This window comes from Sitophilus oryzae, unplaced genomic scaffold, assembly GCF_002938485.1.
Source record: "Sitophilus oryzae breed Bouriz unplaced genomic scaffold, Soryzae_2.0 scaffold_249_pilon_pilon, whole genome shotgun sequence".
Classification (NCBI taxonomy): domain Eukaryota; kingdom Metazoa; phylum Arthropoda; class Insecta; order Coleoptera; family Curculionidae; genus Sitophilus; species Sitophilus oryzae.
In genome coordinates this window covers 533,549-561,006 of record NW_022146806.1, presented here as the reverse complement: position 1 = coordinate 561,006, position 27,458 = coordinate 533,549, and the positions used below count along the sequence as shown (strand labels likewise).

Genomic DNA, 27,458 nt, shown 5'->3' with positions numbered 1-27,458 from the left:
AAGGATGGCTATAGAATTTCAATGCATTTTCTACATAAGTCTGTCCTTGTGTTGTAGGAGGTTTGACTAAACAAGGATGAACTTATGTCTTGAAACCATTCGACTCGATTTTCTGTCCTTTAATACTGGGACATAAATCCTCTCATTGCTCTTATGGGGAGGCCGTCGTATATTTTATTTAAACGTATTTGAATTTGGAGAACCACTGGATCTTTTCAAGGATTTCTTTCTTGCAAATTTAATCTTCTACCTATGTTGCCATATTATCAAGAAACTATGTTTTTTAACTAAAAGCTAAACAATTTCCAAATATATTTTTTTTTAAAAATTTCAAATTTTATTTTCGTGAAAAGAAAAACTCATAATCGCGTTTCTGGTGTCGAAATACCGGGTGCGCCTCGAAAGTGTCCATAACTTTTTTATTTTTTTTAAGATAAAAAAACGAGATTTGGTATGTTAGTATATGACATAAATTAGGACTGATGACGTATTCAATTGTTTTTGGTCACTTTCTGTTTCACGGGAAATGACTACAACGTTTGATTTTTAAATGGCACCCTCGGTATATTTTTATATTATTTGATAGAAAATGACACTCTGAGTAGAAAGATATATGATGTGTCAACTTTTGACGTTTTCTCTTAAAACAAAGTCGTATTTTAAATTTTAATTTAGACTGCCATGGCTGTGTTATAAACACTAATTTTTAATCAAGGAGCCTTGGATTAAAAAGATTTAAAAGATGCCCGGTTAAAAGATGCCCAAATCATATTTTTAATCATATCTCAATTTTTTCAAATGGAACGAGGGTCGCCCATTAGCATATTTGGAAAAATATTTTTTACGAATAATTTGGGACCACACACTTGCTATTTCGAGTCAAGTTGTTGTTATGAACCGCAGGTTACAATTTCAATTAAACCATATGCGAAAGTATCAAAAGTTGACATATGATATGTCATTCTATTCAGAGTGTCATTTTCTATCGAATAAAGTAAAATAATACCGAGGGTGCCATTTAAAAATTAAAACTTGTAGTCATTTTTGGTGAAACGGGAAGTGACCAAAAACAATTGAATACGTCAATTAATCCTAATTTATGCCATATACTAACGTCCCAAAACTCGTTTTTTTATTAAAAAAAATTAAAAAAATTATAGGGGTGAGCCACTTTTGAGACGCACCCGGTTACTAGCACTAAAAATATTTGCCCTGATTTAAGATCATCCTGTATAGCATAAAATTTGTTGACACAATATCTTTAAAGGTCTGTTTTGAGTTTAAACGATTTCAAAGTTGCCCATCCCTACTAATATCGATTTTTTCCTTAATAGTCCAGTCAAATCAGACTTTTTTCAATGCTTACCCGTTGTCGTTGGCCTGCACAACCACTTTTTAACTTGCGGCAAACTACTTAAAGAAGACTCCGTCCTCGGAATATCTTTGAATTTCAAAAACGCTTCTCCTATATACTGATTGTTGTAACCTAGCATGTCTTTGTCTTTTACACTAAACAGTATTAGTCCGTCTTCTATACTGGCTTGTTCAGGATTAAGATCTCTAAAAAAGTAAAAAATTTTAGATATTACGAATTATTTTTGATCGGTTTATAAGTATACATAGTAAAAGTTTCGTCGTACAAAGGAAACAAAGTCTTATTGTGGGTTTTTGTTTTTGGTTTATCAACTCCTATAAATTTGTGCTCTGGAAATAGATGTATTCTAACAAATGAATCACTAGCACCTGAAAATTATGTTTGATTATTTTATTCGAGCTATTTTTAGAACTGTTTACCGTTCGAGTCCATGGCAAATAAATTTCTCGCGTTTATAACTTCAATTTGCAGAGAGTCTCCTTGAAACCTACACCTGAAAGAGATTTCTCCATATGGGGTCTCTTTGGATTTGTCAAAAATATTAGCCATTTCTATATATGCCTGAAAAATAAAAACTATATTAAAAATAGGGATATAATTATAATATGTATAATTATAAGGTCTAGCTACTAAAGCACTTCAAAATTCAAAGACATCTAACTTAGAGGAGACTAATCTATTTACATTTTATACCGATCAAGCATCGTTTTCATCAAAAAGCGATGATGACAAATTTCTGCGGATTGCGTTAGATCTACGGCTTGCGTTTGAAAATTAATTATGCTATTGTTATTAATGCTTGTGTTGTGTTTTTTTGGTACTTATAGAAACGGCGTACTAAATATATGTGTAGGTATATCATTTTAGTTAATACGCCAGAATATTCCTTTGAAATAATTTTTAATTTTCTGATTAAATTAAATGAAAATTTATTAGGGAAGTAACTGTGACAACGCCGCTTCAAGAAGACTGATTTTATGGTTCATCAAAATTTAAATTAAAATTACTTTTTACGATTGTTGATAAAAAAGCACGTCACTTGTAGACCGAAAAGACAGAGCACGGAACTTAACAGCGTTGTCATATTTATGCACTCATCTCTTTTTAACTTATATAAAAGTGTTAAAGCACAGTTTAAAGAATATAAACCAGTTGGCTCACTCTTCGCCCGTATCAAAATCCATCCCGCCGCTCCCCGCCTGTCTTGTAGCCTTGGGCCAGTCTACATCCGTTACTCGACGTGTACACAGCCCTCCAAGTTTATTTTAGTTTTGTTTTCGGCCCGACGCATAGGGTGAACCAAAAATATTGTTTTAGTTGTTTTGTTCAAATTGTGAATAAAATGGGTGCAGTGGATGGTTGTTAAAGTATTTCAATTCATATTGTATTTATATTTGTAAACAATGAGATATGTTATTAAATAATAATAAGAAGAAAGTAAATAAATATTGATCAATTATTAAAGACGCCTAAAATTGTTAATCAATAAAACTAGTAGTGTTTTTATTTTTCTACTTGCTATATTAAAATTTCCTAGTATTTTTAGTTGATCCTTCGTATACGGCCAGCGTTCTGGCTGATAAAATAGCACTTCCGTTGCACCCGGTAAACGTACAAATTTTTTGTCACCTCGAAGGGTCACGGGCCGCATTTGAAATCAAAATAACAATAGAGTTCCTTAGAGTAAGCCAACTGGTATATATTTTTTAAACTGTGGTTAAAGTAAGTAGGATTGTAAACAAATGGAATATTGTGTCTCCTCTTTAGTTGGATGTCTTTGATTGAGTTACTAAGTCCAACACTTTGTTGTATTTGATTACATTACCTGATGTATGAGATCTGCCGTTTCCAGTCCGTTTATTTTCAAAATTTGTTCCGTTCGTCTTAAAGCATCACAGTTACTGCAGTCGTCAGGATTCTTAAATGAACCCAGCATAAGATTCAGGGTTTCGCGTAATTTTGCAAAAAATGGAGGCGGTCTTCGTTTCTACGACAAAATATTAAAAAATATATTTTATTTTCAAAAAAAACTTCAAAATTACCTCCAAATTAGTTTGAATAATTTCATTTAAAATTTCACTCAACAAATCCCAAACTATTTCCAAGATCCTGTTGAAGTTCTCGTCGTTTAGTTCCCTATGCAACGTTGACAGGTTGGTATCGACATACATCATCAGTCTGTCAATAGTATTACAACCTTGGCTACCTAGTTCAGCGCCCTCTATCAATAACCTTTTCATTGACGGGCCCATCTGTAATATAGTTCTAGTTTAATAAGCGGGATAGAAAAGACTAAACAATTCTCATGCTGACATACATTATCAAACAAATTACGCGACACAGGCTGTTGCGCAGCGAGTTGCCAATGTATGGTAACGTTTGATGTGTTGCGCAATTGTTTGATACGTTTTAAGAATGTTTGAATTCTTTGTGCAACAGGCGTTTGCGCAGCGCGTTGTGTAGTGTATGTGTGTGTTGCGCTTCGTTGCGCAATATTTTAGTTCTTTCATCCAAATTCTTTTTCGTTTTTTGGTATCATTGACATCATCTAGGGTATATACGATAATAATTGATGCAATGACAATTGGGGACATGATTGTTTCTCAATCAATGCACAACTTTTAATAAAAAGTTTGATCAACATTTTACTAAGTGCACTAACTTGTTTGATAATGTGTGGACCGCTGAATCAGTTGTGCAACGCAACGTTGCGCATCGCTTTGTTGCGCAATTTGTTTGATAATGTATGGGCCGCTTAAGTCGTGATTTTAATTATTGAGAATTGAATGCCCCCTATCTATACTATAATATATAAAATCCTTAAGTGACTGACTCACTGATTAATCACGATCCTGCTCAAACCACTCAACGTAAGAAGCTCAATTTTGGCATACAGGTTGATTCTAGGGTGTAGAGGTTCGATAAGAAGGGATTTTTCGAAATTTCAGTTCCAAGGGGGTGAAACCACCCCTCAAATATTATAATATTTTTTATTTAAAAACCGGTGAGTTTTTCGGAAAAACTCTTAAACACGTATATTTTATTATGTTTTACATATTTTAAGATTTTTTAAAAATTTATACAGGGTGTTTCATAAAATATGACCATTGAGTAATCACGATTCTGCTTAAACTGCTCGACGTTTAAAGCTTGAAAAAATTTTTTTTGGCAAACGGATTGACTGTGGGGTGTAGAGGTTCGATAAGGAGGGGTTTCTCGAATCTCAAATTCCAAGAGGGTGAAAACGCCCTTCAAATATTACAATATTTGTTATTTAAAAAACGGTTAGTCTTTCGGGAAAACGCTTGGGCCCGCATAATTTATTTTGCTTTTTTTTATATATTATGAAATTTTTAAAAAAATCATACAGGGTGTTCCAAAAAGTTGGGTAATTGATTAATCACGATTCTGCTTAAACTGCTTGACGTAAAAAGCTTATTTTTGGCAAACTGATTTTTCAAGTCAAATTCCAACGAGATGAAACTATCCCTCAAATATTACCAAGTTATAAAATAATATCGCCATATTGTTTTTTTCTCATGCTGACATAAATGTGAGAAAATTTTATCCAGTTTGTATGTTAATGGAAATTCTTGCTTTGCTTTGTCATCACCATTACAAATGATTAATTCGACGCGAACGAAGTCGCGGGTACACTCTAGTAATATATACAAACCTTATTAGCTACTATCTCTAAAAGCTCGATAATTTTATTCCTAACAGTATCAATGGCATTGGAGATGACGTTGTTCAGAGTATTCCTACACCTGTCAGCTTCAACAGGGCTTTTAATATCAGCTAGTTTCTTTAAAACATCTTCCATTCCTAAATCTCTCGTGAAAGGTTCCAACGTTTCCCTAACATAGTCGATATTGTTTATGGCTAGACACCATTCGTTTGTGACCTCGAATTTCTTTTCATATACGTCTTGGCTGTCTCCCATTCCATCAACTCTTGCAGCCATTTTGTCCGCATAAAATACGCAACATCTGCATATATCCTAAATAAAATCAAAACGTTAATTTTTGTTCAATTGTATAACTTTGTAATATTACATCAATAATTTTTGCAATGAATGTATAGCACCCTTCAACATCAGGCCAATTTAGCTGTTGCCAAAATGTTTTAACCTAAAAAAAATAAAACCATATATGTATAATATGTTTTAAAAAATAGTTAAAAATTTTAATTTAATACCTGATAAAATATTGTTAAAGCATCTACAGCTGATGAACTGTATTTAAGATTAGTATCAACGTGAACTAACTGGTCTAGTTCTACAGCTTTTTCTATCCGAATTAAAGCTTTATATACGGCTATGTCGAGCCACTGGGCTACACCTCCATGGAACCACTGAAAAAAAATTCTTCGTACATTAAAAATATATTATACATTTAATAATTACATAGTTGACTACGCCTATGGTTGCTATTCAGTTATGTGACGGTTTGAAGTTGTGTATACCGTGCTGGCAACTGCTCCTTTTGGGTCGGTACTTACATGTGCGGAAGTAAATCGCATAGGGATCTTATTAAGTCGAAGTGAGAGAAATGCGACGGTGTGCTGTTGCGGCGTTGCCGGTACGCCTTTCCCTATCAGGTAAAGTAAAATCACGATCGCAAACCGCTTATTTTTAAATGACTTTTTTTCGAAAAGATAACTAGATAAAATCATTAGATATGTTTCTTCCTCTTTTTTTATAACGATAAAACGTCAGTAATCGCGATAATTTGAAAACTCAACTTTTTAACACATAACACGCCGTAACCTAAGAACCACTTTAGATATTGAAACTTTTTTTTATTTAGAAGATCGGATCTTTTACAATATGTTTAAATAAGAAAAAATCGATAAGGTTGTTTTTTCCATTCAAAAATTTTAAACAACCAAATCCATTTACTTTTAGTGCATAGCAGTTTTTAGCAATCGTGTAACTTTTTTATTTATAAAGATTTTCACATACTGTCTGCGAAGAAAATATAGCAGAAATGTTAAGAAAGTTTTTGAAGAAACTACAATCTATTATTTTTAGTAGATTTTGAGATATCGATTCATTTTAAATTCGGAGTTCTAATAGCGCGACCACTGTCGAACACCAACTCAATTCCACTTATTTTTACTAAAAATGCTTCTAACTTGCACTTAAAAATTTTCAAGCTATATAGAAAATTACAACGACTCGTTAATAAATAAACAAATAAAGTATCGCGAGACGTAATTAAATCGTGAAAATGAACGCATGATGTACACCTTTCCCTAGAATTTTAAGGACTGACAGAGGCACTGATTGGGTCGACCGGTCAACTGCGACACTTGTGACTAGCCCTAGCAGGCAACTATTAAGCCCGACCAATCACATTAGAGTTTTTGACAAACACAAATGAATTAACACCCTTCAAATAACCACGCTAACCAACCTGATTGGTCAAGCTTAATAGTTGACTGGTAGGGCTAGACACTTCTAACTGCGACAAATCTGCTATATCCCCTTCCACGTCTCTTAGCAATGTGCACGGTTTCTCGATTCATTTCATACGTTTGGCAACGTGTTTACTGTTCTCTCTTTGTTAAGTACATTATAAACGCATTGTACTCTTCTTACATACGGAAATCTCGACCCAAGACTAACCTTTGCCAGACGTTAGTATTACACGGACAAAACCTCCATACTATTGCAATGACGTTCTCTCTGTATAGTCTGTCCAATGGGAGGATACCTGAACGTGACAGTTGTGTCTGTCAGTTTAATTCAGACGCAAATTGTACTTGTAATTTTTTTGATGTCGTCTGTCGAAATCTTCCCTGATTCATTGGACAGACTATATCTTTTAGTATTTTTAATCTGAATTCATCCCAATAAAAGAAATCTATTAGTCCTGTCCTATTTTCAAAAACAAATATTCCTACCTGGTGGAAATTTTTAATATGAAAAGTATCATAATCAGCCGGACATAGTCCTTGACCCAAAGTTACAAATCTTTGAACAGCTAAATACACTTCAAATAGTGAAGTTCCTTCTGAAAGGGGATCCTCTTCAGGATCTGAATTGGTGGGTGCACTGGTGTAACTGTATCCTATGTAATGGAGCTTCTTCAAACTTTTACATATTTCCCTCACTTCCGGCTCGCATAAGGTGGCAATTTTGGCTTGGTAGAAGATATAGAGGCACTTGGCGTATTGGAATTTGACGAGACTATAAAAAATAGTTTTTTTGTTATATTAGAAGATTCGTAATAAAAAATCTTTTTACAATTACAGGAATCCCTCGTGTAGACGGTTTCTGTTATACGCGTTTACATTTGTTGAAAATTAAACAAGCAGACACATTAAAATGCAGATCATGCTTTTACGGTGACCAAATCTGTATGCATTATGTATTTACTACATAGTTTATGTAATAAAAGTTTCTATTTACATGGTGTTTTCAAGGCACGTAACCTCCGCGTGCACAAAGGGACTCTTGTATTCAGTTTCAACAAAATGTATGTAAGTTATAACTTATAAGGTCTGTTAAGTTTAACTTAGAATATTAAATTCTTCTAAAGCTAAAAAAAAACTAAATATACTTACTCTATAAACAGTTTGTCGTAGAACTCTATGGCTTTCTGCAAATCACTCCTGACAAGCTGTATCAACTGAATCAGGTTCTGCAACCTGGCCAGCTCACTTTCATCTGGTTTCCTATTATTTTCGATGAGGTGATTCAGCCAGTCGTTGGCCCCTTGCGACACCGCGTCACTCAGAGTGCCCAAAATATCACAGTTTGGTCCGTCGCCATGGAACGTCACCCATGGATACAGATTGGACGGAAATAATTCTATATTCCTCGGCTCAAGAATACCGATATAATTCAGAATTTTTAAAACTTCTATCACTTGCTTCATAACGGCTTTTTCCGTAGTGCCTTTCTTTCTAATCTTCCTAATAATACTGAAACAAGAAGGGAGCAATTTTTTCGTCGCTTCCCAGAAGAGTTTCACTTCCTCCTCACAGATAGTTTCTGTTTGGAGAGGCTTCACCAGTTTTTCCAATGATTTGGAAAATAGGGTGAAGCTGAGGGGGTGATTTTGATGAACTCCTGCGTAGACCGAGTACGCGCAGAGTTCAACTTCGGTTTGAGTTAAGCCCGATTGGGCTATGTGCTGATCGAGGAGTTGCTGGCCTTGGTAAGTGAAGTTCCCGCACCACCAATGAGGCGCCACCTAGAATTATAAGTATGTTAGTATAGGTATTCAGAAGGGCTTAGGCTGATTTCAATGTAAGTATTCAGATTAGGCTTTCTCCATGGAAAAAACTGACTAACGCAAGCTGTTGCTAGGATATTCTATTAATTTTAATTGTGTTTTTTAAACATTGTGAATGATCGTAAACTAAAAAGTATAAAGTGTAATTGAAACCACTAATTTACTCCACTAATTTCAAAGTTCTGAATGAAGCTTTTTACAAACCTTGGATAATTCTAATTCGTGTAACAATATAATCCGTCTCATATGCCTGTGTTCTTGTTGCGCCACCTGATTATTCTTTCCCGAACTAAATGACACTCGCACTTTCACAATTCCCTGCCGAGTCACTTTGTTTTTCTTGTCCAGGCTGTACCACATAGTCATTCCTGAAGCAGGGATGGTCTAGAAAATTTGTAAAATCGGAAAAAAGCTCAATAAAGAAAATATCGTGGATCTTACATTTAAGGGTATATTAGCTCTGCCTATCAGTTCGTTGACATGTTGGCCTGTGGTTGCCGTGACTGCGATTTCTTTGACTAGTTTTCTCATACCTTTAACACCTTTAACGTCAAATATTTTGCCTAATTTTTCTTTAACGGTTTCGGCGGGATCGAAATCCCACACTTCCAGACACAGGCTGTCGTCAATAGATTTATCTGTTATAGGTCTAAAACAGATAAAAAAACTTGATACAAGAGGAATCTTTTAAGTTATGTAAAAAGTCACTGGCTTTAGAATTCATGGATATAAATTTCTCAGTGGATCTACTCTAACACACGATACACAAATTGAAACTCCCTGTATAATTTGTAGGTCTCCTTTGAAAAAAATCTCCAATTTTTTTTCTCAGAAACTATGCGGTGTGTCGTTTTTTTACACGAGACAATTTTTTTTGTAGAGTTGTAAATACTAGGAGGACTATATGACGAAAAAAAATCAATTGTCGGTAGAGTTGGAAAATATTTCTACTAAAATTTATGTAGGGGTGGGGGTAATTTTTACTGTTCTCGTACTTTTTTTATTAAAGTCGTTGTTAAAGCGCTTAGCAAAACATAACCCCCAATTTTATTGAAATCTGAATAACGGTTCTTAAAATATCTTAAAAGATGTGTTTATTTTGTGAAGCTTAAGTTTGAGCCCTATAACGGACAAACGACGCACTTTAGTATAGAGGTAAATTGTGTCCAACGATCCATTGAACTTATTTTGATTTAAAAAATACGTAGTAGTATATTGGGGCACCCTATAAATCAACCATGAGTTTAAAACACTAAAAAACACTAGCCAATACCTGTTTTTTAATATGTAAAATGTAAACGTGTGTGATGTGATTATAATGTAAATTGTTTTTTACTAAATAGATGAGTTTTTGTACAATTATTGTATCGGCGTTTTGCATATCTGATCAAAGTTCTTTATTCAAATAAAGAGCCCCTGAGAGACTTATTTTTATGGATTCTCACCTCCAATACCTTTAAACACAAACACAAAAAAAGCACTTACAAAGCAAAATGTTCCTCCCATATAGGATTCAGCGTCATACTCTTAACCGAAGTATTGTATCTATGTGAAGAATTCGATGCTAGATACAGAGTAACGAATGGATCGCTCAAGCCATTTGAGTCCTTCGACCTTAGTTCTTTGGCTTCGATGACCTCGACGTTGATCATCAGTTCTGGATCGGCTTTGCTTTCTGCTTCTTCCATCAGCTTCCTGTGCTTGTCGTTGGGGATCCTAAAGGCATCTTGGGCATAACTGAATAAGGCATTCTGGCTGACCTCCACGTTGCAGCCTACGTTGTGAATGATTATGTACAGTATTTCTGTATATAATTCATCGATCTAAAAAGAACAAAAAAAATTGTATTTAGTCCAAGCATTTTTGAAAAAGTTCTAAATTCTAGACAAGTATGTATGATCCTATATAGTGTGTGAATACCGTGGTGACCGTAGCTGAGTGGGAGTGTGTTGAGCCACTGAGTCAACAGTACCTATTTCGTAAAATAAAAACACTAAATCACCACAATACACCAAAACACTTTTACTTTTACACTGGACGCGCATTTCTAATTAGAAAACGTAGGTATAGGTTAATGATTTCTGAAAATTCGACTTTTCAAGTGGAGAAAGATACGTCTAAATATTTTTCGATACCGTTTGATAGAGAGTTATCCCGTGGTCTAAAAGGAATTTTTAAGAATGTCAATTATAAACTTGTGTATAGTGCTAATAATAAATTACAACAATTATTAGGTAATCCAAAGGATAAAACATCTCCACTGGAAAGGTCGGTATTTATGAAATTTCTTGTAAAGATTGTAATCAGAAATATGTTGGGCAAACTAGGAGATCAATATTAACTAGATTTAAAGAACATTTAGCTCAGATAAGATATGGTAGACCGGATAAATCTTGCGTTGCCGAACATATTGTTGATAATGAACATTGTATAGATCTTAATAATTTAAAATTAATTAAACAAGTCTCAAATTACAGGCAATTAGATGCATATGAAAGCATCATAATTAATAAATGTAAAGATAGTATGAACAGAGTCAACGGTCCAATTCCTTCAAGTTCTTTGTTCCTACTACTCTAGTGGCGGAAATCTAACTGTTACGCTCAGTTGGCTCTGACTCGGTTGGCTAGATTTTGCCACGCCCACTCGGTGCCCACTGAGCGAGTATATAAACGCTCAACTTGTAGATTGTACTTTAGTTTATAATCATCTGCTGATGATGCTAACATGGTTAGCGAAACGCGCGTCCAGTGTAAAATAAAAGTCTTTTGGTGTATTGTGGTGATTTAGTGTTTTTATCATAGGGTTCCCAACCGTCCCCGTTTGGCCGGGATTAACCAGGAATCAGAAAGTTTGTCCCGGCGAAAGTTTTGTCTTGGCCGGGACCTGGAAACTAAAAAAGTGTATATAATATATTTTAATTTGTAATATTTAATGTTTTGTTTCAATTATTTAAAAGCTTAAATATAATTAATATAAACGCTCAACTTGTAGATTGTACTTTAGTTTATAATCATCTGCTGATGATGCTAACATGGTTAGCGAAACGCGCGTCCAGTGTAAAAGTAAAAGTGTTTTGGTGTATTGTGGTGATTTAGTGTTATATTTTTTTTATACCGTCACAGTAAAATACCATACCATAACGCGGTATAGCGATACTTCCAGAACAACAGCAGGAACCATTGGAGCCACCACAGGAACTATTGGAAACAAAAAAATAGCCATCTTATCCGATAGTCAAGCAGCCTTAAGAGTAACCATCAATTCGAAGTTGATCAAAGAATGCCTAGAGAAACTGAACAAATCAGGCAAAGAAAACAAAGCCCTCCTACTCTGGGTGCCTGCCCACCAAGAGATAGAAAAATCAAACGAGCTAGCTAAAAAAGAAGCGAACACTCCACTAACTGGACCAGAACCTTTCTGCTTCCCATGTGGAAACCAACTTAAAGCAAAATTCAAGAACCTGGAAGACTAAGACTCCCTCCGTAACCTGGAATGGGAATCCTCCAACGGTCTAATACACTTGAAGAAATTTCTCAGAACTTACGACCGAAAAAAATCAAATATTTTCCTCGATTTAAGTAAGAACAATCTTCGGATTGTCACGGAGTTTTTAACAGGACACTATCTCCTCGATGAAGGCCTCAGTAGGTTAAAGCACAGAATATCTAGCTACGCAACGTAGCTAGATATTCTGTGGTTAAAGCTAAGAAACAACGCCAATGCAGATTCTGTGGGAAAAATTGGGAAACACCAGAACATCTTATCACTGAGTGCGCCGAGACGACAACCATTCGTGCCCATTTCGTGCCATAAACTTTGGTACGACCACAGGTACGACTGATATCGGAGAACTCACAATGTCAATGTTCAAAATTCCAGTGAAGTGAACTTCTGTGTTGTAGGTATCTCAGAAATCACTGTGTTTAAAATGGATAGAGATACAAGACTGTGTTTTAAATTACAAATTCGGAAAATAAAGGATGAAAGAAGATATTTGTTTATAGTAAGCTGTACGAAATAGTAATAATAAACATTTTTTTGTGTTTATTATTACTATACGTTTATATTGAACTTCCACAAAACAAATAGCTGTCTTGAATGAATGAAGACATTTTGAAAAAAAAACAAACGGTTTTGGCGCTTCATCTGACAAATTACCCAAGAGAAAGTTCAATCTAGAGATGACGTATATTGAAAAAAATCGATATATTAATGTATTTTGGAAATATAACCATCTTCTAGATTTAATAAAAATTGAAGAAATGAAGAAAATTCAGTAACAAATAGTATAGTAGTCTTAACTAAAGTTTGTCCGTAGAGATAATACAGGACAGAGGACAGTGACAGTCATCATTTTAAACAGGTAGATTAGATTAGATTCTTAGGGGTGGCTTTCGGCCTGATCCACTGCGACCTTCTCAGATCTATTGTGGTCCTCTTCTGATCCTTAGATTACATTCTCCAGTTCTATCCTTTTCACAAAGTTTAGCAACTTGGAGACTGAACCCTCCATGTAGCTCCCTGGCAATGACCTATCATTGCCTATTACCGGGAACCGCACATTTGCCAGGCTGTCACACCGACACAAAATGTGTTCTGACGTTTCTTTTTCAGATTGGCAGAACCTACACATAGCTTCGTCTGTCAGTCCCATCAGCTTTAGATGCCTATTTAGCTTACAATGCCCTGTTAGTGGACCTACTACAGCTTTGACTGTCTTTCTGTCCTTGCTTATCAAATCTACCGTGAATTTTGGCGAATGTTCTACAATGAACCTTTTCGCCTGTCTCTGCCCTGGTAATTTTCTCCACCATTCTAGAGATTTGTTGGCCACCCATCGTTCTGTGGCCATTCTCGTGACCGTCTTTCCAACGCCGCAGAAGGGTTCTGGGCATTGATGAGCCTTGCTTGGCCCTTTCATCTACTTTTTCGTTACCCTTGTGACCCTCGTGCCCTGGCACCCAGGCCAACATAACAGTGCTACGTTCGCCCAAAGTATTCAGAGCACGCACACAGTCCCACACTAGTCTAGTTTTAAACAGGTAAGTTGTATTTATCAAAATCGTATCATCATATTTTGCAAAATCTTCGCTGTCTCGTTGGACAGACATTAATGTCAATTTTAAGGTAGAAGCCCGCCTATTTAAAATCCATCGAAAAAATTTATGCAATGATAGTTTTTATCTGTCATTTTTTAGAAGTTGTCAGATGTGTGCCTAATCGTATATTCTGGATAAATTTGAATAATGGTAATTTTAGAAGATAATATATGACTAAACTAATGTTGAGAGTAGCTTAGCAGGAATAAGGTGCCAACTATATCAGGTTTCTTGACAGGACATATGGCCGTCAAGTGCTACCTGAACAAGCTCAACCTGTGTCAAGGAAGTCTTTACTGCAGCGGAGCACACAATATGTTACAGCGAGGCCCTGGATCGCAAGCGACACTTCATATTTAGGAAAGCAAGACTAGAATCGGAGGAACTATGCTCCCCTCTTACAAGTTGATGCAGGATACAGGGATAGGAGAGTGGTTGCAGACATAGAAAGGGGACAAACTCAATAGACCTCACAGGTCGCAATGTTTTCGGCACAGGACAGTCTTTTGTTATTGAAAAAAGGGTGAGAGCAGTTCTAGTAGTGAGAGAGATTGGTTTTGCGACACTTTTATTTTGATTCATTTATAACTTGATATGGAAATCGATATATTTTGACAGACTATACCTCTCTAGTTCAATCGAAATGGTATATTTAATGCATCGCGATTTCCTATGTTTTCCTGACGTTAAAGGTCGATCTATTTTAGGTTTTACGAAATTTAAAAATAAGATTCGCTTGGGGAGATGCGCTACTTAACATTTTTTTCGCTTGTTATGAAGACATACGCGCGTATATCATATAATTTGGGAATATCCCGCAGGCTAAAAATAAAAATCGGTTCAATTTTTCTCTGTTGTGCTAGAATTACGTTATCAAGTTATTTCAAGTTTTTTTTTCAGTTTACACTTAGAGTGACCTATATTAATAATTGAAAACTTATATTATACATTGATGCGTTTTAGACCACTTGAACAAATTTTAAAATATAGGGGAGAGTGGTCAGAATCGGATTGCTTTGCACCAATGTAAAAAAATTACCATACTTTTGGACTGCGTGGCTGTAGTTATTGCGAATGTTCAGTTTAATCTCTTCCACCTTTTATATTTATATTTTTCTCAGATATTTATTGCTCTTATTTCAACAGAAGTATCAATTTTTCAAAAGCATTGCAAAGGGTATCGTACCACTATACCGGGTGTTTCTCAAAAATGGCTCACCCCTATAACTTTTTTATTTTTTCGGATAAAAAAAATAGACACTAACACCTTCAAAGATATTTTGTTAACAAATTTTATACTATACAGGATGTCTTAAATAAGGGCTAATATTTTTAGGAGTAGTATACCGGGTGCGTCTAAGTGGTCCACCCTTACAACTTTTTTATTTTTTAGATAAAATAACGAGATTTGGTTACGTTAGTATATGACATAAATCAGGATTGATTGATGACAATCGTTTTCGGTCACTTCCTGTTTCACCGGAAATGACTACAACTTTTGATTTTCAAATTACACCCTCGGTATTTTTTACTTTATTCGGTAGAAAATGACACTGAATTTTCGCAAATGGTTTATTTGAAATTGTAACATGCGATTCATAACGACAATTTGACTCGAAATACCAAGTGTGTGCAAAAAATATTCGTAAAAAAATGTTTTTTCCACATATGCTAATGAGCCACCCTCGTTCCATTTGAAAACATTGAGATATGATTCAAAATACGATTACGATTTGGGCATCTTTTAACCGGCCAGAACAAGACACGAGTATCATTAACGATCAAATCTATTTTTCCAAGGCTCCTTGAATATAAATTAGTGTTTTGAACACAGCCATCATCTAGATTGAAATTTAAAATAAGATTTCTTTAAGCGAAAATGTCAAAAGTTGACTTGTGATATGTTATTCTATTCAGAGTGTCATTTTCTACCGAATGAAGTAAAAAAAAAATACCGTGGGTGTCATTTAAAAATCAAAAATTGTAGTAATTTCCGGTAAAACAGTCAATTAATCATTACACTTGTAACAAATTATAAGCAATTAAACAATTATGAGGGTAAAAAATAGAGTATAATATATAAGTTAAATGCAAAGACAGTATGAACAGATATTATGATACTATTTCTTCAGGTTCTCTTTTCTTACTGAATTTGTTTTGGTGCAATTGATTAGTTGAGATTGTCTCTCAGAGTTAAAAAAATCGTAGTTAAACTGTGTAAAAGTTGTTTTTTGACTAAGAGCTGAAGAGAATTCACTTAATACATTGTTTTCACAGTTCAAAACACTCAAGCTCCAAGTACTTCCCTCTGTATTGACACTTACCGTCATCGACGCTAAATACATGCTGGTTTGTCGTTGTAGTTCTTCCTTTTTTATTCCCCTAAAGTTATTTCTAGGCAAAGATCGTTTTCTGACCATACTATTAAACTTGGACGGTCCGATGCCGTTCAAGGCCATTTCTGACACACTGGCACGCATCATTTTGATTCACCCTGTATAGCTAGTGGTATTTTTTAGTTTTACTTGAGATCACTCCGAAAATCGGAACTTTTAGCACTATATTTTTGAATTTTAATAGTCTATAGGGTGATCACAGATAACAATACGGACAAAATATGTTGGTAATATATTTTAATACTTTTTAAAAAAAAAACTCTAATAAAAATGATTTTTATTAGAATATAACAGGTAGGAGTATGTTCCTTTTTAAAATGTAATTTAGAATGTCCAAAAAATATCTAATGTCTCTATTTTTGTGCTGCCAAAATTGATTTTAATTTTTTTTAAATGTTTTTAAAAAATCGGTATTCTTCTAAAGTATATAGAATTTTTTAAAACAAGTTTAATCAGGTAAATTGATGATTATTACCAAACGTCAATTTAACTTTTAAGTTAAAACAATAAATAAAATTTTGTAATAAACTTCCAGGTTATTTCTTTTCAACTTCACTAAACAGAATGTTATAATTGATAAAACCACAGTTAAATCTTCCAGTGTATATGCTAGTCTTTATATAGTCTTCTTACCTGACAGGTAAAACGTTAGGTCTAATTATTGTTAAGTCCATCAGGCAACTCTCAGGCAAAAAGTCAAATAAAACCTTATATAGGGTGAGTCTTAAATAAGTGCAAATATTTTTAGGGGTAGTATATTTTGACCCCAGAAACCCGATTATGAGTTTTTTTTGCGAAAAAAAGTTTTGAAAATTGGAATTTCTGGAAAAAAATTTTGAAAATGTTTTTAATTAAAATTCATAATTTCTTGATAATATGGCAACATAGATAGTAGATTAAATTTACAAGAAGGAAAACCCAGAAAAGATCCAGTGGTTCTCAAAATTTAAGCAAAAATTTTTCAATTCAAATAACTCGGTTATTTTGGACTTATTTCAAAAATAGTAAAGAGAAAATATGTTTCTTTTATCGAGATCTACCAGCCCTAAAAATATTTGCACTTATTTAAGACTCACCCTGTATATAGACGGGGCATTACTTTTTGAATAAATATGCTTCACGAACAAAAACATATTTTTGTTTAATAAAGTACCCCAATTTACCGGAAGAATCAAAATTTACCCTGAAAAAATATATATTATTTAATGTCAACAAATATCAGTGAAATCAGCCGCTATTTGTCATTCCCTGTATTTTTTGAGCCAAAAAAATATAGACACTAACATCTTACGCGTACTCTGAGGTAACTTTCAATTCCTACCAATATTACGAACACATTTTGTACCGCACGTTCAAAACATAATTACGCTAAACCCTTTCACCCTTGTCACGGTTAAAAAAATGCAAAAAACACCCCCGTTCATCGATTTATTGCAAAAATTCGATCACCGATCCGCCGATTCGCGATGTTTCATTCGGCCAAGACCGCGAACAGTCTAGCGATATAGGTGAGAGAGCGTCAGAACTGTTTGCCAAAAAATCTATTCTCGTATTGAGTTACGTTATGGCCAGAGAAAACGTGGGGCTAGCAAAATAAGCGAAGTCCATAGAGGCGACGATGGACAGACGAAGGCCGATAGAGCCTATTGAAGACGGGTTTTAAAGCTAGAGGGAAATAATGTGAGAAATTGGGGCTAGGAAGACGAAAGAATAGAAAAAAACTGACGGAAAAGTATTGATCGCAGGACGAGTCAAGCCTAAACCCCATTTTGTACAGGTATTGTACCGTATATCGATAAACAACGATGTCCAGTTGGCTTGGAAATGACGATCGAATACATACATACATGATAAATACATACTGCCATTACTCGCTAACGAGTATTTGACAGGCATTAGAAGATGGTTACGCAAGGCGTTTTTTTCATGAGCTTTTCTGTGACTGAAAAGCCCGATACGTGATGTTATCTCTCTTCCGCACTCCGGACATTCAAAAATCTCATTACTTTGTTGCCTTTTTACTTCTTGGTTGCCGTTGTTTACTGAGTTTACAATTATTGTTCTCCATTGTTTCCTCCTCCTCCTCCTACTGTTTCTTCATGCTTATCTCCTTTTTCTTTGCATGGAAAATATCCTTGTATCTTTTGAGTTGTCCACCCGATTTCCTCTTACCCTCTACAAGCTCACCTTAAAGAAGAGATTTCGGTAGGCGTTTTCTTGCCTCCTGCATACGTGGCCAGCCCATCTTAAGCGGGATTTAGTAATCATGACTTGAGCGAAAAGTTGGAGAACTAACATCTGTAAAACCGTATCAGAAAGTGACTTTTGTCAAAGCTCTGAGACCGAGTCTGAGACTGTATGATGAGTTTAAACTCAATAAAGGGGGAAACAATAGATCTGTAAGGTGGCTGTGATTAAGCCCCTCGCGTACATTCTACATTTTTTGTAAAAGGTCTTAAACAATTCCTTTATAAGGGCCCATTTCACATATAGTTATTTCCTTCATTCGCAATTATTTTGAAAAATGGGCAGTAAACATTACACCACTCAAGTGGTAAGGAGACTCTTTTTATTAGTTAGAAACGTCAATAAAAACAAAAAATAAATAGAAAAAATATGAATTCAGATCTCACTGACATTATAATAACATTAAGTTCACACGTTACCTATTGAGCAACTTAACAGACACAAACATAAATATCTGGGTCACATAATTTAAGCATTTATTATATCAGGCCAAACACAAAAGTAAATAATAGAGTTGATCTTATGATTCCTATTCCACGAAAAGGGTGTTACTGTAAAGTCTGTCTAACGGGCCTGGGAAGTTTTCGACAGACGACGTAGAAAAGACAGAAAATACAATTTACTTTTGAATAAAAATGACAGACAATTATCACTATCGCTTTTGTATTCCTATCTCTTGTTGGACAGACTATAAGGGGGTATAGAAGAACTTGTTTTTCAGCTTCAAAACCTAAATGTATCCAGATTTTGAAGTAATGAACTTCATCGTAGAAGTAATGAAATTTTCAGTTTTATAAATAACTGTTAAAAAGTTTATAAACGTTTTACTCCACTGCAAAATGAATCTCTGAATTAACTATAACTTCATCAAAGATCCTGTACACTACGTCAGCTAATTATCGTAGTAAAACTAAATTGAACTCAGTCTAATGTATATTAGCACTAAAATTGAAGTTTAATGCGTTGATTTTACACTTTTACGAGCCAGATTGCTTACAAAAAATCTCTTTTCCTCTCCTGTACTGACAGACGTTTAATAAACACCGAAGAGGATGAATAATCCCACTAAAGTTTAACGGCATAACTGGCAAAATTTTATGTGATTTATAGTGTAAATAAATTAAGCAAAATTAATATACAACGCTGTTCTGATCGAAGACATGTGTGAGGTATTTTCTTAAACTCTCAAACTCAGGAAGTACAAAACACAAAGAAAAAAAATCTAGATACAAAAAATGACAAAAAACACAATTTGCATGGTGAATTAAAATGACAGATACAACAGAGGATAGTGACTGTTGGACAGACTAGAGCATGAATGAGTAATGTAATGAACTTTTCTTTTAAAATTACTAACTATATATACCGTGTGCGTCTCAAAAGTGGCTCACCCCTATAACTTTTTTTATTTTTTCAGATAAAAAAACGAGATTTGGTATGTTAGTAAATGATATAAATTAGGATTGATTGACATATTCATTTGTTTTCTGTCACTTCCTGTTTCGCCGGAAATGACTACAACTTTTTATTTTTAAACGGCACCCCAATAAAAAAAAATTAAATAAATAAATTCAATAGAAAATGACATTCTGAATAGAATGACATATCATATGTCAACTTTTGACATTTTTGTTTAAAACAAAATTGAATTTTAAATTTCAATCTAGAGTGCCATGGGTGTGTTAAAAACACTAATTTTTAATCAAGGAACCTTGGAAAAATATATTTGATAGTCTAATGTTATTCATGTCTTGTCCTGGCTGGTTAAAAGATGCCCAAATCGTATTTTTAATCACATCTCAATTTTTTCAAATGGAACGAGGGTGGCTGATTAGCATATTTAGAAAAAGCTTTTTTTACGAATAATTTGATACCACACACTTGTTATTTCGAGTAAAATTATCGTTATGAACCGCATGTTATAATTTCAAATAAACCATATGCGAAAATGTCAAAGTTGACATGTGATATCATTTTCTATCGAATAAAGCAACAAAAAACCGAGAGTACCATTTAAAAATCAAAAGTTGTAGTCATTTCCGGTGAAACAGGAAGTGACAGAAAACAATTGAATACGTCAATCAATCCTAATTTATGTCATATATTAACATACCAAATCTCAATTTTTTATCTGAAAAAATAAAAAAGTTATAGTGGTTACCCACTTTTGAGACGCACCCGGTATATCATCGCCGTACATAAAATGCAGATAAAACAATGGAACAGAAATATAGGACTAAACATATTCCAGAGGTTACTTACGTTAAACGCCGCAGCTATTAGATCACCCTTGTCCTTTTCTGTTTCGCTGTCGGAATCTGAAGCTGAAGCTGCACTGTCTTCAGCTTCGCTTTCAGCAATCACAGGAAGTGTAGTTTCGTCATTGTCCTCTTCATCTCCCTCCTAAAAAAATACAAGTGACAATTAAAATAATTGAAATAAAAACTGTTTATTTAATTTAGACATTTTGTTTCAAGCTAATAATTGACCGAACTTTGTCTACAAACTTAACCAAAATGAACCGAAGGAGAACATACACGTTTAATAAATCAGGTTTACATAGGCGGCCTGTGACTTTTGGTTTATAAAATTTTCAAGTGGCTTTAACATTTTTTATATTAATAGAGAGAATTTACTTTAGAAAGATATAAAATATTGCTTACTTTGGGAGTTATTTCTGCTGCTTTCTCTGCTACTTCCCTCTTCTCTTCCTGTTCTTTCGTTTTTGCCATTTCCGCATGTTCCCGAAATAAGGAACCGAATTTTTCGAAGAAACCGCCATCAACTTGCTGTATTCTGAAATAAATTACAAAGAAATGTATATTTTTTACCAAATGTTTTTTTCCATATATCACTTACTCTCCAGTTGGATTTTTTGGAAGAATAACTTCTATTAAAAAATAGAGTATTCGAAAAAATAATATCGCTGATATTGTTATAATCATAATAAACTGATCTCTTATTTTTAAATTTTAATACTGACAGAAATATGAAATAAATCGGATTAACTTAAAAAATATCCAAGTAATAACAGTATTTAAATTTGTAACTATTATTAAAATAATATTTGTCAAGGTTGTATTAACTGTGATCCACTGATTTTTTGTATTTCAATAAATAACTGATTAATAACAAAAAGAAATATTAAATATATTATTTTTAGGAGAAAACAATTCAGTTAAAACATTTTTTATCTTTAATATAGATAATTTCATAAATAAAACTACAAATTAATGATATGTACATTTAACATTTATTTGAACTTAATTTTTATTAGACTAGTCATTTACATAAATTTTTATTCAGAAATATTGTTATATACTTATTGCTAAAAGTTAACTGGTATAACATACGTATTGCCCATAAAATTTTATTATTTTTTGGAAGACTTGATGGAAGACAAATATTTCCTTAATTTTAAATTTAATTCAATATAGCTTATGTTTACTTAGATTATATTCATAACATCAAAAATACAAATAGTTTCCATTATATTAGATACAATGGATTTAAAAATAAAAAAAATTGAATCAAAATCCAATTCATATAGATAGAATACCTAAATATTTAGGATAAATTACCAATGCAAGTATACTTAACATAAGTATAATCTTCAACCCCTAAATGTGACCCTTCCCTACCCAACCCTGATTGCTTCACCCCTCCAAAGGGTGCTTCAGAGCAAGAAATCAGACCTTCGTTCACACCGACCATCCCCACTTCCATATTTTTGCTCACTCTAAAGATTTGTGAGATATCTTCAGAGAAGAAATATCCTGCAAGTCCAACATCGCAGCAGTTTGATATTTGTAGAGCTTCCTCTTCGGTTTTGAATTTTGTTAAACAGATGACAGGGCCAAAGATTTCTTCATTGTAAACAATCATGTCAGGTGTGATACCTGTGAGAATTGTAGGCTCATAGAACAGGTTTCCCAAATGTGTAGCTGGTCTGCCTCCTGCAAAGGTAAATATTATTTTATTAATTTTATTATAAGTTTGATAATTCTACTACTAACCTGTAATAATTTTAGCTCCCTTGCTTACAGCATCGTTAACAAAATTAGTTACTTTGTCAAGCTGTGGTTGATTTATAAGTGGTCCCAGTTGAACTCCAGTATCACTTCCATTTCCCATTTTTAACAATTTAACTCTCTCAACTAATTTCTCAACAAAATCATCAAATACATCCTCTTGAATTAAGAATCTATTTGCTGCCACACATGTCTGACCACAATTCCTAAACTTTGATACTAAAGCTGAACTCACAGCGGTATCAAGTTTGGCAGATTTGAAAACAATAAATGGTGCATTCCCACCTAATTCCAGACCCAGTCTTTTAATTCCGTAAGCACACTGTTTGTATAGGATTCTACCTACAGTAGTCGAGCCAGTAAATGAAATTCCTGCCACTAAATGGTTTTCACATAACAATCTTCCGACATCTGGCGCATTTTCTCTGCTGCTTGTTACAATATTAACAACGCCAGGTGGGAAGCCTGCTTCTTCTGCGTATTTGACTAATTCAATTCCAGTTAAAGGTGTGTCTTCGGCAGGTTTGATCACCACAGTGCATCCAACAGATAAAGCGGCAGCAGCTTTACGGGCTATCATTGCATGGGGAAAATTCCAAGGGGTAATAAGACCGACCACTCCAATTGGTTGATGGTGGACCAGTATTTTTTTAGAGGGAAATGAACTTGGAATGATATCTCCTCGAATTTGACGAGCTAATTCAGAAAACCATTCTACAAATGAATTTCCATAGGTGACTTCACCGTTTGATTCAATAAGGGGTTTTCCCGATTCGGCTGTCATGATTTCAGCAATTTTATTCTGGTTTTCTACCAGTAAATTATACCAGCGTCGTAAAATTTGAGAACGCTCTTTGGCGGTGGTATTTTTCCATGATTGGAAAGCTTTGAATGCAGAGTTTATAGCAACAAGTGTATCGTCAGTATTCATATCTGGTACCTTTCCAACAACTTGTCCATTTGCCGGGTTAAATACATCAAAGGTTTCCCCACTAATTGCTGAAGACCATTGTCCATTGATATAAGCCTTTTCATACTGCCCTGGGGCACTTTTAATACCTGTTTGAATTAATCTTATCGTCTGCATGCTGGGCGATTTAGACAAGAACGTTTTGAATTGCATCATTTTAATATTAGTATCACAATAAAAAGGTACAATTTCAGTTTAAAATAAACATTAAAAAATAACTAAAATATCGAGTAAAATTTACTGATTGTTCACTTCGCGCAAGAGCATTAACTAATTCAACTTGAACGCTGTCTTTATCATTTTAATTTAAATATAAATAAACGAGAATTGGCCCCTAACAATCTGAAATTTATTCATTATTTAAGCTGTTAATATTGTTGATTTAACTTTTAAATTGAACGATAAAAAATAGAAATGTCAAAGAACAATAACAAAGTCACGTGTGTCTTAGATAAGCTGTCAGCTGATAGTAAAGTGAGATATGAACAGACATACTTGTCCGGGGAATATATCTGGTTGCATAATAGAAAAATGAATTATTTAGTAGCAAATTTAAATTAAATTTAATAAAAATACAGGGACAATTAGAGAGAGTTCTAAAGAGTATAAATCATTATTTCGACCTTGACACGTAAAAATAAGATTTATCATATTATATTATATTGTAATTTGTTGATGATCTCACGCTAAGCCGGTAAAAATAACGGTGATATATTTTTGTGCTCCAATTTCACTTATATTTTCAAATATTTAACTACAATTTTCGAATTATAGAAACTAAAAGGAATTCTCAAAAAGGGCATAATACTTACGTGATATCATGTTGGGTTTGATCACTTTTATTCACCGATTTTTGTGAATTTAATCTAGTGTAAATTTGTTTCCACATTATTTCTTCACTTTCCATATCACCCATCTTCACAAAAATTTAAGAAAAATGAGTTAACACGCGAAACAGTATATGATGCACTATGCACTTGGCTTATTCTTGTTTCAAAGGAGATTCAGTCTGAGAAATGTGTTAATTTTCTGACTCATTCGACTTCAGTAGAAATTATATAAAATAAACGCTTTTCAACCAATCATTCTGTGCCTTCCTCTGGCCTTGCTTGTTGGATTTAGACGTGGGTACCATAGTTAGGTACCACCTCTGGTCTCTGGTACCACTACAGCAGAGAAGAACAACCGACCGCAGTATACAAGATTCAACAGAGAGGTAAAAAAACAATTTAAATGAACCAATTCTGTTGAATGTGGCACCTAGACTAGTTAATAGATATTATTTGTGATGAATTTATAAGTACCTAGTTCTAATTAAAACTTATTTTTAATTTCAAAGAACGCATAAACAAAATAAATTAATTCAGGCTGAGTATTTTTACAATTATTATTATGAGGCTGTGAACATTTTTAGTGGAGGACTGGGTAACAATCTAAGATGAGGTAATTTGTTTTCTGCCTTAATGGAATACAACAAATTTTGACACACCTACTAATTTGGTATGGTCCTATAATGGATGTTAACAGATAAATTTAAATATCATATTTGATGTTTGTAAATTGTTAAATAAAATTTTGACTACACGAGTCTACAAATTGACTACAAATTGTTTGGTTTGGTTGTAACTAAAACTATGCAGGTATGTTCTTTGGTAATTTAAAATTTACATGTGACGTTTAACTTTATTAACTCATATAACAAATATTTTGATTTTATATTACATTTTAAGATTATTTTTGTTTGTATAAAGAATAAAAATGTAGCAATTATCACTTCAAGTTAAATTTATTTGTCCTTTGATTAATAATAAGTCACAACAATTATGTTCATTATTAATAGATTTATAATTTTATTTTTTATCTATCTATTTTTTGTCTAGGTAGTATCATATTTTGATTCAATCATTTTATTTAAAGAAAATGACACATTTCTTTTAATATAAAGGGTGTTCCTTAATGACATGCTAATTTTAGGGGCGATTCTTGGGCCTATTTAAAAAAAACTTTATCCACGATTCGTCTATAATTTGATTATTATACATGAGTTTATGAAATAATAATAATATTCATTATTCACTTGTGAATAATGGCTTCCACGGATATCTCGATCCAAACTTCAAATAAGAGCTGTCAAACATTACCATTAATGTAAATAAATAATTTGTTTTAATTAGTTAAAGCTAAATTAGTTAGCTACCTAGTTAAAGGAAATTTCGATGTTTTGTTTCCATGTTACTTACTCGTTCAATATTTTTTTTTTGACATTAAAAATAAAAACTTTTATTAATATTATCTAAATTTTTTTGATAGTCCTGGAAAAAGTATAGTATTCTACTCGCATATAATGGCTGTTATTCACTTGGATGATTGCATAAACTTCATCCGCGTGAATAACAGCCACCATTATATGCTCGTTGAATAATATACTGTTATGTTATATGGATGTATGTTCGAAACGTCATAACTTTTGAGATACAGGGTGGTAAAATTTTGTAAAAAACTATTATTAAATGTCTTTATGCATTATTGATACACGTAATATCAATATATGATCATAATAATATCGTATATGATGCATAAAAATGAATTTTTGGATGCCCAAAAAAATGTTTTGCTGTATCCTTCAGCCGATGAAGAAACGATTTCCACACAGGTGATCAACACCTATTTTCACGGCATAAGCTACTTGTTGAAATAAATAAAATTATTTGTACATTAAAAAAGGTATTTTGATGCATAGAAGACGTGTGTATCAAAGTTCATAAAGACACAGGGGCGGATACAGGAATTTATTTTAGGGGGGGGGGCCAAATAAAATGTAATGTAAAATATGCTTTTTAGGGTACCATTTTTAACCCAAAAAGCCTAATATTTAACCTAATTTATAGATTTTAGGGGGGGGGGCATTTCCCATGGGTTCCCTCTGTATCCGCCACTGTAAAGACATCTAAAATAACATTCGAGTTATTATAAAAAAATTACCACCCTGTATCTCAAAAGTTAAGATATTTTGGACATACTCACCGTACCGGCATGAAAAACGGGCACTTGAAAAGTTTGATTTTAGTTATTCTGAGTTTGATGTATTTTAAAATTTAATATTATTATATTTTCTTTTAGTGAATTTAGTGGACCGATTTTGATGATTTTTTGAGCAATTTGTAGCTAAATTATTTGAGTTTTTAGTATGTCTTTCTAAATTAAACATTAAAGTTTCCATCTGTTAATTATACGAGGTAAAACAAAATGTTGATATTTAGGTGAAAGTTTGAAACACCCTGTGGAATAGCCAATAAGTATTGGCTATTGTTGCTTTAATTGATCATGGCAGAGATCAACTTTTGGACTTAAAACCATAAACCATATCTGCTAAAGTAACTGCCCAACAAACAATAATAATATGATTTTTCAAAGACAGTAATATTACATAAATCATGAACACGATTTATAGGTCTGTTGACTAATAGCCTAATAGGCAATACCAAAAGTAAAGGCATGGTTTTAATATAAAAAATACGAAAAAATATCACTAAGATTTCCTTCTTCAAAAAAATAGAGCTATTAAGATGAATAAAAAAACAACTATCGAGAAAAGATATATCTAGATGATAAAATGATTTTTAAATTTGTTTCTTTGTTAACCTATTCCACAGGATGTTTCAAACTTTCACCAAAAGATCAACATTTTGTTTTTCCCCGTATAATTTACTGATGGCAACTTTCATTTTTAATTCTGAAAGAGGTACTAAAGAGTCAAATAATGTAGCTACAAATTACATAAAAAATCATCAAAATTGATCCACTAGAACTTCAAAATATAATTTTTTATTGCCATATGTTTTTTTTCTTAGAACAGATCCAAAAATCACCCTCTTAAATACTAGCATGTCATTAAAGAATAATAATAATCAAGAAAGCTTTAAATAATGAGAAATAAATGTTTTTTTGGAATATGGAATATATTCAAAATAAAACATATTTCTAACTCTCAATTATTATAATTTTGTTTTTTATATATTACAGAAAATAAGTACCTAATATATAATATTTTCAGAGTTACAAAAAATATATAAAAATTCAAATTGTCTAATGT

General features: G+C 33.3%; 2 protein-coding genes and 1 long non-coding RNA gene across 7 annotated transcripts in view; 1 reads left to right on the top strand and 2 right to left on the bottom strand.

The window, feature by feature from the left end:
- LOC115884466 (protein unc-13 homolog 4B) overlaps positions 1-27,458 on the bottom strand; it is a 45,019-nt gene that overhangs the window by 682 nt on the left and 16,879 nt on the right. For 3 of the 5 annotated variants that reach the window (XM_030903058.1, XM_030903059.1, XM_030903061.1), the window contains 15 exons: positions 21,028-21,160; positions 20,627-20,767; positions 10,105-10,442; positions 9,061-9,268; positions 8,824-9,003; positions 7,946-8,577; positions 7,283-7,568; positions 5,573-5,728; positions 5,431-5,505; positions 5,052-5,375; positions 3,418-3,627; positions 3,201-3,362; positions 1,795-1,936; positions 1,620-1,743; positions 1,367-1,560 (listed from right to left, as the gene is read on the bottom strand). In XM_030903058.1, coding sequence (XP_030758918.1) covers positions 1,367-1,560; positions 1,620-1,743; positions 1,795-1,936; positions 3,201-3,362; positions 3,418-3,627; positions 5,052-5,375; positions 5,431-5,505; positions 5,573-5,728; positions 7,283-7,568; positions 7,946-8,577; positions 8,824-9,003; positions 9,061-9,268; positions 10,105-10,442; positions 20,627-20,767; positions 21,028-21,160 — 3,305 coding nt within the window. Of the gene's footprint in view, positions 1-1,366; positions 1,561-1,619; positions 1,744-1,794; positions 1,937-3,200; positions 3,363-3,417; positions 3,628-5,051; positions 5,376-5,430; positions 5,506-5,572; positions 5,729-7,282; positions 7,569-7,945; positions 8,578-8,823; positions 9,004-9,060; positions 9,269-10,104; positions 10,443-16,045; positions 16,325-20,626; positions 20,768-21,027; positions 21,161-24,177; positions 24,413-27,458 lie in introns of those variants that run through there. The other 2 variants (XM_030903060.1, XM_030903062.1) reach the window with 2 other exon arrangements.
- LOC115884468 (glutarate-semialdehyde dehydrogenase) lies at positions 21,599-23,801 on the bottom strand. Its single transcript, XM_030903063.1, has 2 exons — positions 22,381-23,801; positions 21,599-22,320 (listed from the first exon to the last, which is right to left on the bottom strand). Exons 1-2 carry the CDS (start codon positions 23,519-23,521, stop codon positions 21,932-21,934), a joined length of 1,530 nt encoding a protein of 509 aa, XP_030758923.1. The 5' UTR covers positions 23,522-23,801; the 3' UTR covers positions 21,599-21,931.
- On the top strand, positions 24,483-25,659 carry LOC115884469. Its single transcript, XR_004050565.1, has 2 exons — positions 24,483-24,581; positions 24,780-25,659. It is a non-coding gene; the product is annotated as an uncharacterized LOC115884469 (long non-coding RNA).